At 48.7% G+C, this 12,959-nt stretch overlaps 1 protein-coding gene across 1 annotated transcript in view; it reads right to left on the bottom strand.

Moving 5' to 3' along the window:
* The window catches only part of LOC127909593 (protein spire homolog 1-like), a 53,166-nt gene extending 40,564 nt beyond the window's left edge, over nt 1-12,602 (bottom strand). The window contains exons 1-2 of the mRNA XM_052471748.1: nt 12,034-12,602; nt 7,701-7,732 (exon numbers count right to left, since the gene is read on the bottom strand). Coding sequence (XP_052327708.1) covers nt 7,701-7,732; nt 12,034-12,286 — 285 coding nt within the window. The 5' untranslated portion in view covers nt 12,287-12,602. The remainder of the gene's footprint in view (nt 1-7,700; nt 7,733-12,033) is intronic.
* Nucleotides 12,603-12,959: the final 357 nt, after the last annotated feature.

Here is a 12,959-nt window from a genome sequence, read left to right as displayed (position 1 = left end):
ATCGTTTAGAACGTCGGGAACTGAATTGCATAGGTGAGAGACATTGGGCTCCCTAATTAGCATACTGGTAGGCTCTTACTGTTTTTTTGGCAGTTATCTGCAGATAAATTGTGAAAACATTTCATGAAGATGTTGAATCCTCAGGAACAATAGGTGCAAGAGCTGCATTCTGATCCTGGTCCTTCTGTGGCTCAGTTGGTAGAGCATGGCGCTTGTAACGCCAGGGTAGTGGGTTCGATTCCCGGGACCACCCATACGTAGAATGTATGCACACATGACTGTAAGTCGCTTTGGATAAAAGCGTCTGCTAAATGGCATATATTATTATTATTATTATATCCTGAAGGTTATAAAAGAAAACCGACTGAAGGTTATAAAAGCTAATGATACTCATATGGTATTAAAGATAGTGAAATAGGCCAATAGATTTGAGTCAAGTGTCGACAATGGAGTAGTCAACTGCTGCTTTCCTGTGCAAAACTGTCATTCCCATGTTTCCCATGGGGCGGCAGGGTAGCCTAGTGGTAATACTGTCATTCCCATGTTTCCCATGGGGCGGCAGGGTAGCCTAGAGGTAAGACTGTCATTCCCATGTTTCCCATGGGGCGGCAGGGTAGCCTAGTGGTAATACTGTCATTCCCATGTTTCCCATGGGGCGGCAGGGTAGCCTAGTGGTAAGACTGTCATTCCCATGTTTCCCATGGGGCGGCAGGGTAGCCTAGTGGTAAGACTGTCATTCCCATGTTTCCCATGGGGCGGCAGGGTAGCCTAGTGGTAATACTGTCATTCCCATGTTTCCCATGGGGCGGCAGGGTAGCCTAGTGGTAATACTGTCATTCCCATGTTTCCCATGGGGCGGCAGGGTATCCTAGTGGTAAGACTGTCATTCCCATGTTTCCCATGGGGCGGCAGGGTAGCCTAGTGGTAATACTGTCATTCCCATGTTTAACACCCCTTCATTATTCAATCATTGTATATTCTATTTGTATACAAGTGGGGGTGCACAACTAGGTAAAATTACAGTCTGTCTACCACAGAGACAGAACCCTGCACATCTTGGTAAACTGCATCTCGCAATGTCTTAACTTTCTTCCATGCCTCAGTCACCACAGTAGCCCAACACCACCGAATCTAACGTCGACACCCCTAGCAACAATGAATTTAATAAGTCTCATGGTGGTAGTGACGGCACATTACTGATTATCCATCATTTATTCACCTTACTTTAATAAAAAAATGTATTCATTTAATTCCAAGTCATCATCTCATCTCTACACAGCTTCTACCTACGTAGTCTGACAAATCACTATTTAGTAGTTCTTAAAAGTAAATAAGTCATACTTTAATGACTGCTGAATACCAACTATTAATCACTTAGATCATGTAATCGACTGCTTTCTATCCCTCTCCATCACAGAACAGACAAGTCTCAGCAGGCATGCAATGGATCATGGTCATTGTAGTTACTTGCCACTTTTTATGCGCAAAACTTCATAGAATATTGGCCTGTTGAAAACTACAACATCACACAGTTCAGACTTCTAAATTAATAAAATAAATAAAAATATAAATAAATTAACTAAGAAACTAATAAATGTAATGGAATTCAAATAATTGAACAAACGGTCAATTAGTTTAAAAAGTAAATGTTGGTGAGTCGCTCAGGAATAGTTTTACCATTCCCTCTGTATGCCTGTTCTAACCAAGCTGCATCAGTCTTCAACATTAGAGGAGGTGACTGTGAAAGTGGGTCAGGGATCCACACAAGTGAGAGGCAAATTAGAGCCAGAGGGAAAGGTGTTTAGAGGAGAAGGACCAGCTGAATCACACACAGAGAGAGAGAGAGAGAGACAACACTATCGGGTTATTATTTAGGTGGAGCAGTCGATCCCATAGGGCGATTGTGAACATTAGAGATCTGAATGATTTGAAAACAAGTTCTAAAATGTAATAAAAGAGGACAAACCCCACTGGGTCATAGTGGTCACATTAGGCTGGTACAAACCCCCACTGGGTCATAGTGGTCACATTAGGCTGGTACAAACCCCCACTGGGTCACGCTAGGCTGGTACAAACCCCACTGGGTCATAGTGGTCACATTAGGCTGGTACAAACCCCCACTGGGTCACGCTAGGCTGGTACAAACCCCACTGGGTCATAGTGGTCACACTAGGCTGGTACAAACCCCACTGGGTCATAGTGGTCACGCTAGGCTGGTACAAACCCCACTGGGTCATAGTGGTCACACTAGGCTGGTACAAACCCCACTGCGTCACGCTAGGCTGGTACAAACCCCACTGGGTCATAGTGGTCACATTAGGCTGGTACAAACCCCACTGGGTCATAGTGGTCACGCTAGGCTGGTACAAACCCCCACTGGGTCATAGTGGTCATATTAGGCTGGTACAAACCCCCACTGGGTCACGCTAGGCTGGTACAAACCCCACTGGGTCATAGTGGTCACATTAGGCTGGTACAAACCCCCACTGGGTCACGCTAGGCTGGTACAAACCCCCACTGGGTCACGCTAGGCTGGTACAAACCCCCACTGGGTCATAGTGGTCACGCTAGGCTGGTACAAACCCCCACTGGGTCACGCTAGGCTGGTACAAACCCCACTGGGTCATAGTATAATGCTAGGCTGGTACCAACCCCACTGGGTCATAGTGGTCACGCTAGGCTGGTACAAACCCCACTGGGTCATAGTGGTCACGCTAGGAACCCCACTGGGTCATAGTGGTCACGCTAGGCTGGTACCAACCCCACTGGGTCATAGTGGTCACGTTAGGCTGGTACAAACCCCACTGGGTCATAGTGGTCACGCTAGGCTGGTACAAACCCCCACTGGGTCATAGTGGTCACGCTAGGCTGGTACAAACCCCACTGGGTCATAGTGGTCACGCTAGGCTGGTACAAACCCCACTGGGTCATAGTGGTCACGCTAGGCTGGTACAAACCCCACTGGGTCATAGTGGTCACGCTAGGCTGGTACAAACCCCACTGGGTCACATTAGGCTGGTACAAACCCCACTGGGTCATAGTGGTCACGCTAGGCTGGTACAAACCCCACTGGGTCATAGTGGTCATATTAGGCTGGTACAAACCCCCACTGGGTCACGCTAGGCTGGTACAAACCCCACTGGGTCATAGTGGTCACATTAGGCTGGTACAAACCCCCACTGGGTCACGCTAGGCTGGTACAAACCCCCACTGGGTCACGCTAGGCTGGTACAAACCCCCACTGGGTCATAGTGGTCACGCTAGGCTGGTACAAACCCCACTGGGTCACGCTAGGCTGGTACAAACCCCACTGGGTCACAGTATAATGCTAGGCTGGTACCAACCCCACTGGGTCATAGTGGTCACGCTAGGCTGGTACAAACCCCACTGGGTCATAGTGGTCACGCTAGGAACCCCACTGGGTCATAGTGGTCACGCTAGGCTGGTACCAACCCCACTGGGTCATAGTGGTCACGTTAGGCTGGTACAAACCCCACTGGGTCATAGTGGTCACGCTAGGCTGGTACAAACCCCACTGGGTCATAGTGGTCACGCTAGGCTGGTACAAACCCCACTGGGTCATAGTGGTCACGCTAGGCTGGTACAAACCCCACTGGGTCATAGTGGTCACGCTAGGCTGGTACAAACCCCACTGGGTCATAGTGGTCACGCTAGGCTGGTACAAACCCCACTGGGTCACGCTAGGCTGGTACAAACCCCACTGGGTCATAGTGGTCACGCTAGGCTGGTACAAACCCCACTGGGTCATAGTGGTCATGCTTGGCTGGTACAAACCTCACTGGGTCATAGTGGTCACGCTAGGCTGGTACAAACCCCACTGGGTCACGCTAGGCTGGTACAAACCCCACTGGGTCATAGTGGTCACATTAGGCTGGTACAAACCCCCACTGGGTCACGCTAGTTGGCTGGGTCACGCTAGGCTGGTACAAACCCCCACTGGGTCATAGTGGTCACGCTAGGCTGGTACAAACCCCACTGGGTCACGCTAGGCTGGTACAAACCCCACTGGGTCACAGTATAATGCTAGGCTGGTACCAACCCCACTGGGTCATAGTGGTCACGCTAGGCTGGTACAAACCCCACTGGGTCATAGTGGTCACGCTAGGAACCCCACTGGGTCATAGTGGTCACGCTAGGCTGGTACCAACCCCACTGGGTCATAGTGGTCACGTTAGGCTGGTACAAAACCCACTGGGTCATAGTGGTCACGCTAGGGTTGGTACAAAACCCCACTGGGTCATAGTGGTCACGCTAGGCTGGTACAAACCCCACTGGGTCATAGTGGTCACGCTAGGCTGGTACAAACCCCACTGGGTCATAGTGGTCACGCTAGGCTGGTACAAACCCCACTGGGTCATAGTGGTCACGCTAGGCTGGTACAAACCCCACTGGGGCTGGTACAAACCCCACTGGGTCAGTGGTCACGCTAGGCTGGTACAAACCCCACTGGGTCATAGTGGTCATGCTTGGCTGGTACAAACCTCACTGGGTCATAGTGGTCACGCTAGGCTGGTACAAACCCCACTGGGTCACGCTAGGCTGGTACAAACCCCACTGGGTCATAGTGGTCACACTAGGCTGGTACAAACCCCACTGGGTCATAGTGGTCACACTAGGCTGGTACAAACCCCACTGGGTCACGCTGGCTGGTACAAACCCCACTGGGTCATAGTGGTCACGCTAGGCTGGTACAAACCCCACTGGGTCATAGTGGTCACATTATATGGTACAAACCCCACTGGGTCATAGTGGTCACATTAGGGCTGGTACAAAAACCCCACTGGGTCATAGTGGTCACATTAGGCTGGTACAAACCCCCACTGGGTCATAGTGGTCACATGGTACGCTAGGCTGGTACAAACCCCACTGGGTCATAGTGGTCACGACTAGGCTGGTACAAACCCCACTGGGTCATAGTGGTCACGCTAGGAACCCCACTGGGTCATGGTCAGTGGTCATTGGTCGCTAGGCTGGTACCAACCCCACTGGGTCATAGTGGTCACGTTAGGCTTACAAACCCCACTGGGTCATAGTGGTCACGCTAGGCTGGTACAAACCCCCACTGGGTCATAGTGGTCACGCTAGGCTGGTACAAACCCCCACTGGGTCATAGTGGTCACGCTTCAAACCCCACTGGGTCATAGTGGTCACGCTAGGCTGGTACAAACCCCACTGGGTCATAGTGGTCACGCTAGGCTGGTACAAACCCCACTGGGTCACGCTAGGCTGGTACAAATGGGTCATAGTGGTCACGCTAGGCTGGTACAAACCCCACTGGGTCATAGTGGTCATATTAGGCTGGTACAAACCCCACTGGGTCACGCTAGGCTGGTACAAACCCCACTGGGTCATAGTGGTCACATTAGGCTGGTACAAACCCCCACTGGGTCACGCTAGGCTGGTACAAACCCCCACTGGGTCACGCTAGGCTGGTACAAACCCCCACTGGGTCATAGTGGTCACGCTAGGCTGGTACAAACCCCACTGGGTCACGCTAGGCTGGTACAAAACCCCACTGGGTCACAGTATAATGCTAGGCTGGTACCAACCCCACTGGGTCATAGTGGTCACGCTAGGCTGGTACAAACCCCACTGGGTCATAGTGGTCACGCTAGAACCCCACTGGGTCATAGTGGTCACGCTAGGCTGGTACCAACCCCACTGGGTCATAGTGGTCACGCTAGGCTGGTACAAACCCCACTGGGTCATAGTGGTCACGCTAGGCTGGTACAAATCCCCACTGGGCCATAGTGGTCACGCTAGGCTGGTACAAACCCCACTGGGTCATAGTGGTCACGCTAGGCTGGTACAAACCCCACTGGGTCATAGTGGTCACGCTAGGCTGGTACAAACCCCACTGGGTCATAGTGGTCACGCTAGGCTGGTACAAACCCCACTGGGTCACGCTAGGCTGGTACAAACCCCACTGGGTCATAGTGGTCACGCTAGGCTGGTACAAACCCCACTGGGTCATAGTGGTCATGCTTGGCTGGTACAAACCCCACTGGGTCATAGTGGTCACGCTAGGCTGGTACAAACCCCACTGCGTCACGCTAGGCTGGTACAAACCCCACTGGGTCATAGTGGTCACATTAGGCTGGTACAAACCCCCACTGGGTCACGCTAGGCTGGTACAAACCCCACTGGGTCACGCTAGGCTGGTACAAACCCCACTGGGTCACGCTAGGCTGGTACAAACCCCACTGGGTCACGCTAGGCTGGTACAAACCCCACTGGGTCACAGTATAATGCTAGGCTGGTACCAACCCCACTGGGTCATAGTGGTCACGCTAGGCTGGTACAAACCCCACTGGGTCATAGTGGTCACGCTAGGAACCCCACTGGGTCATAGTGGTCACGCTAGGCTGGTACCAACCCCACTGGGTCATAGTGGTCACGTTAGGCTGGTACAAACCCCACTGGGTCATAGTGGTCACGCTAGGCTGGTACAAACCCCACTGGGTCATAGTGGTCACGCTAGGCTGGTACAAACCCCCACTGGGTCATAGTGGTCACGCTAGGCTGGTACAAACCCCACTGGGTCATAGTGGTCACGCTAGGCTGGTACAAACCCCACTGGGTCATAGTGGTCACGCTAGGCTGGTACAAACCCCACTGGGTCACGCTAGGCTGGTACAAACCCCACTGGGTCATAGTGGTCACGCTAGGCTGGTACAAACCCCACTGGGTCATAGTGGTCATGCTTGGCTGGTACAAACCTCACTGGGTCATAGTGGTCACGCTAGGCTGGTACAAACCCCACTGGGTCACGCTAGGCTGGTACAAACCCCACTGGGTCATAGTGGTCACACTAGGCTGGTACAAACCCCACTGGGTCATAGTGGTCACACTAGGCTGGTACAAACCCCACTGGGTCACGCTAGGCTGGTACAAACCCCACTGGGTCATAGTGGTCACGCTAGGCTGGTACAAACCCCACTGGGTCATAGTGGTCACATTAGGCTGGTACAAACCCCACTGGGTCATAGTGGTCACGCTAGGCTGGTACAAACCCCACTGGGTCATAGTGGTCACATTAGGCTGGTACAAACCCCCACTGGGTCATAGTGGTCACATTAGGCTGGTACAAACCCCCACTGGGTCACGCTAGGCTGGTACAAACCCCACTGGGTCATAGTGGTCACATTAGGCTGGTACAAACCCCCACTGGGTCACGCTAGGCTGGTACAAACCCCACTGGGTCATAGTGGTCACACTAGGCTGGTACAAACCCCACTGGGTCATAGTGGTCACGCTAGGCTGGTACAAACCCCACTGCGTCACGCTAGGCTGGTACAAACCCCACTGGGTCATAGTGGTCACATTAGGCTGGTACAAACCCCACTGGGTCATAGTGGTCACGCTAGGCTGGTACAAACCCCACTGGGTCATAGTGGTCACGCTAGGCTGGTACAAACCCCACTGGGTCACGCTAGGCTGGTACAAACCCCACTGGGTCATAGTGGTCACGCTAGGCTGGTACAAACCCCACTGGGTCATAGTGGTCACGCTAGGCTGGTACAAATGGCTTATAATGGTTTTCATGGTGGGCACTGGGCTCTGTAATTGGGTTGCTTCTCATTCCATGAAACACACCTGGCGAAATGTTATACACCACAGTCTTACTGTAAAAGCAGAATACAAGGCCCAGTTCTGGGAACAGGGTATATGTAACTCACCTCTAAGGAAGTGTTGGGAGGTCTGGGTTTATCTAGGGGAAAAAAAGAAAAAGTTAGTCAAATATACACTAGAGGCCGACCGATTAATCGACATGGCCGATTAATTAGGTCCGATTTCAAGTTCATAACAATCGGTAATCTGCCTTTCTGGGCGCCAATTACATTGCAATCCATGAGGAAACTGCACGGCAGGCCGGCCGCCCGCTACGGCAGGCCGGCCGCCCGCTACGGCAGGCCGGCCGCCCGCTACGGCAGGCCGGCCGCCCGCTACGCGAGTGCCTTGTCAAAAGGACCTTGTGGCTGTAATGAGCCAAGGTAAATTGCTGGCTAGCATTAAACTTTTTTTCTTTTAAACAATCAATCTTCACATAATCACTAGTTAATCTAGCTTGTCCTGCGTTGCATATAATCAATGAGGTGCCTGTTATTTTATCATCGAATCACAGCCTACTTCAACTTTGCCAAACGGCTGATGATTTACCAAAAACTCATTTGCAGAAAAAAAGCACATTCGTTGCACGAATGTACCTAACCATCACTGCCTTTCATAAAATCAATACACAGAAGTATATATATATCTTTAAACCTGCATATTTTGTTAAAATAAATGCATGTCAGCAGGCAATATTAACTAGGAAAATTGTGTCACTTCTCTTGCGTTCGGTGCAGCAGTTTGGCTGCCTGGCTCGTTGCGAACTGTGTTTCTTCCTAACAAAGACATTCATTAGTTTGCCAGAATTTCACATAATATTGAAGGTTGTGTAACAGCAATAATTAGACTTTGGGTTGCTACCTGTTCGAAAAAAATACAGAACGGTTCCGTTTTTCACTGAAAGAATAAACATTGTTTTCTAAATTATATTTTCCAGATTTAACCATATTAATGATCAAAAGCTCGTATTTCTGGGTGTTTAATATAATTACTAAAGTGCCTATAAGAACATCCAATAGTCAAAAGGTACAGTCGCCACGTCATAATTCCTATAATAACTACAACCTAAAAACTTCTTAACTGGGATTATTAAACCACCAGCTTTCGTATGTTCTCATGTTCGGAGGAAGGGACTTAAATGTTAGCTATTTTACATGGCACATATTGCAGTTTTAGTTTCTTCTCCAACATATATTTTATCCAAATTGAACACTTCATTATTTAGTTGCAACTAAATAGATTTTTACTATGTATTATATTAAGTTAAAATAAGTGGGTTCATTGTTCATTCAGTATTGTTGTAATTCTCTTTTTTTTTAAATATATATATGTATATATATAAAAATGTTTAATTAAAAAAGAGAAAATTATAAAAAGTTTTAAAAATAAAAGCAAAATAAATCAGTATCTGCTTTTTTGGGCTCCTACAATAAATCGGTATCGGCGTTGAAAAATCATAATCCATCGACCTCCAACACGACATACATTTTCCTCCCTCATGATGCCATCTATTTTGTGAAGTGCACCAGTCCCTCCTGCAGCAAAGCACCCCCACAACATGATGCTGCCACCCCCATGCTTCATGGTTTGGATGGTGTTCTTCAGCTTGCAAGCATCTCCCTTTTTCCTCCAAACATAACGATGGTCATTATGGCATTTGGAAATTTCTCCGAAGGATGAACCAGACTTGGAGATCAACAATTATTTTTCTGATGTCTTGGCTGATTTTCCCATGATGTCAAGGCACTGACTTTGAAGGTAGGCCTTGAAATACATCAACAGGGAGACCTCCAATTGACTCAAATTATGTCAATTAGCCTATCAGAAGCTTCGTTTCTGGAATTTTCCAAGCTGTTTAAAGGCACAGTCAACTTAGTGCATGTAAACTTCTGACCCACCGGAATTGTGATATAATTCACTGTAAGTGAAATAATCAGTCTAAACAATTGGTGGAAAAATGACTTGTGTCATGCACAAAGTAGATGTCCTAACCGACTTGCCAAAACTATAGTTTGTTAACAAAAAATGTGTGGAGTGGTTGAAAAATGAGTTATGACTCCAACCTAAGTGTATGTGAACTTCGGACTTCAACTGTAGACCCTAGCACTGCAGCATCACTACATACAGTACCAGTCAAATGTTTGGACACACCTACTCATTCAAGGGTTTTTCTTTATTTCTACATTGTAGAATAATAGTGAAGACATCAAAACTAAGAAATAAGAGTGGCGTAGTGGCACTGCATCGCTACTAGATATTCTGGGTTCGAGCCAAGGCTCTGTCGTAGACGGCTGCGACCGGGAGACGCATGGGGCAGCGCACAATTGGCCCAGCGTCATCCAGGTTTGGTCGGAAGGGATTTCCTTTTCCCGTCGCACACTAGCAACTCCTGTGGCGGGCCAGGGGCAGTGCACGCCGACACGGTCGCCAGGTGCATGGTGTTGCCTCCGACACATTGGTGCGGCTGGCTTCCGGGTTAAGTGGGCGTTGTGTCAAGAAGCAGTGCGGCTTGGTTGGGTTGTGTTTCAGAGGACGCACAGCTCTCGACCTTCACCTCTCGAATAGGGTTCTGACTATATATATTGTAGTCTATATAGGGAATAGGGTTCTGACTAGATATAGAGTCCATACGGAGAAAGAAATATAAAAATAAATAACACATGTTTGGCACACTCTTGGCATTCTCTCAACCAGCTTCATGAGGTAGTCACCTGGAATGCATTTCAATTAACGGGTGTGCCTTGTTAAACGTGAATTTGCTGAAATTTTTTCCATCTTAATGCATTGGAGCCAATCAGTTGTGTTGTGACAAGGTATGGGTGGTATACAGAACACAGCCCTATTTGATAAAAGACCAAGTCCCTATTATGGCAAGAACAGCTAGAATTGTTTATCCGGTGGTAAGCTCCCGAGCGAGCCAACACTCCCCTCCGGTGGTAAGCTCCCGAGCGAGCCAACACTCCCCTCCGGTGGTAAGCTCCCGAGCGAGCCAACACTCCCCTCCGGTGGTAAGCTCCCGAGCGAGCCAACACTCCCCTCCGGTGGTAAGCTCCCGAGCGAGCCAACACTAGGCATCAGCCTAATAGACCTCACGTGTTTGCCATCCCGCCATAATCAGAGGCAGGACAGGCAGACCCTTCCCAAAATACCTCACCTTATAAATCTGCAGGACCCAACCACTCAAGTTCTGATTCAGTCAAACAGGAGGGTTGTTTTTGCATTTTCTGATGAGAAGTGTAATAGACACATTAACAGAGACTGTGCTCAGGATGTGACGTTACACAGGTTTGACAAACCAAACCAGAACACAACCGATCCCAGCCAGGGGCCCATTACTTATCACCATCTAATGGCCTCCGACAGTGAGAGAGAGTGGAGGTTGTGTGTGTGTTGCAGAGGGTAATAAGATAAACAGCATCGTGAAAAGGAAATCAAACCCAGTGCCAGCGGCTGTGGTGTCAACTACTTCCCCTTACATACTCAGACATTAAAACATATGCTCGACAGACTACAGCTTTCTGCCACAGGCTCACCAACACTACACAGGTAAGCAGCCGCTCTACCTCCACAGGCTCACCAACACTACACAGGTAAGCAGCCGCTCTACCTCCACAGGCTCACCAACACTACACAGGTAAGCAGCCGCTCTACCTCCACAGGCTCACCAACACTACACAGGTAAGCAGCCGCTCTACCTCCACAGGCTCACCAACACTACACAGGTAAGCAGCCGCTCTACCTCCACAGGCTCACCAACACTACACAGGTAATCAGCCGCTCTACCTCCACAGTTGCGTCCCAATAATCTCTCCTTCCTCCCGAAGTGTGCACTCGTTCACTACTCCCCACACATGGAAAAGCATGGTGTAGGCATCAGCTAGCCTACAGGAAGTTTCCAGATACCAGTCATTTCCTTTAAAATCAAATGAAAGGAAGTGAACAAGTCAACTCTACGGGTGAAAGGAGAGATTGGGATGCAGCCGACCTCTGGCCAAATACCCGTTGAGCATCAGGTCTGTGAGTGATGGATCCTGGCCAAAGGCCTTGTTTACAAACATATGATTTGATTACTAGGCATATTGCAATCAAATTATTGATACAGTGATTAATCATGAACAAATAATTAACAGGCATTACTAAGCCTGTTTGGCTGAACGATACAAATATGTAGGCCTAAATACTGTATATTCAAGCTCCATGTGTAATATCAGTGAATTGACAAGTTTAGGCCTCTGCCACAGTAAAAATGTGGAAATCCGATCCAATCTCTGAGAAGCATGGCGTCTATACACGTGTGTATCCTAACCCATTAGTTATGTTCACTTCAGTGAACCATGCAAATAGGGGAGCCTAGATATGCTTCAAAGTAGGTCCGCTTTTGACAGACATTGTGTTGTTTACCTGTGCGGTCTTGGTGGTGCAACTGAACGGTTCCATCTCTCAGTATCCGTACATCGCCAGGTCCTTCAATCCTTCTCGGCAAATCCCCAACTGAAGCGCTGGAGGTCTTGGAATTAATCCTCCGGTGTTTCTGAACCAAAGTTCTGCAACATTGGTAACAAACAGCCCATCCCTGCTCTTCGTTGATCGGCTGGCTGTACAACGATAAGATTTCCTCCAAGGAAAGCTCCTCTGCTCCATCGTCGATATCCATGTTCACAGCACCGGCGTTCAGATACTGATTAACGCAGAAATCTTGGAGAAGCGTTGGTCCCCGGCCGTTTATCCACCTTCACACCATTATTATAGCCACGTAAATAATGGCAGTCTTCGACAGAAAATAAATATGTATTTAGGCGTACGAAACAGGTATTGCTACAGCACTAAATAAACGTCAAACCACGTTGTGATGTCCGTATTCCTCAACTGTCTCGTCCACTGAGTCCACCTACAGCAATGTATTATAGCCGCCAGCAGAGAGGAAGAGGAGAAGCGAGAGGATTTACTCTGCCCAAAATCTGTCCGCGTGAGATAAGCCTTTTTTTGTATGGAGTGCTATTATAGTGTATCGAATTACATTAGGCTTATTTTATTGAATATACGTTTCGTAATGTTTAGCTTTTTACAAATGTACTGATATAAGTGGAGACGTGTCATTCTGGCAACTTTGAGAAAAACCACTTACCTGTTGTTCACACACATATCTGCCCTCTCATTGGCTAGAATGGTCCCACCTGATCTCACTTTTCTTCACTCATTGAGGACATGCATTTCCATTGTTAGGGCGGTCACTCGGGTATCTTGTCAATATAATAAACCATCTTTACCGCCAATCATATGGTGCGTTTGTAAATTCAGTCTGGAGTGCCAGTGTGATCTGGTAGTTC

Source organism: Oncorhynchus keta, chromosome 19 (genome assembly GCF_023373465.1).
Source record: "Oncorhynchus keta strain PuntledgeMale-10-30-2019 chromosome 19, Oket_V2, whole genome shotgun sequence".
In the NCBI taxonomy this organism is placed as follows: domain Eukaryota; kingdom Metazoa; phylum Chordata; class Actinopteri; order Salmoniformes; family Salmonidae; genus Oncorhynchus; species Oncorhynchus keta.
The sequence above is the reverse complement of the archived record's forward strand: the minus strand, read 5'-3'. Positions and strand labels throughout refer to the sequence as shown.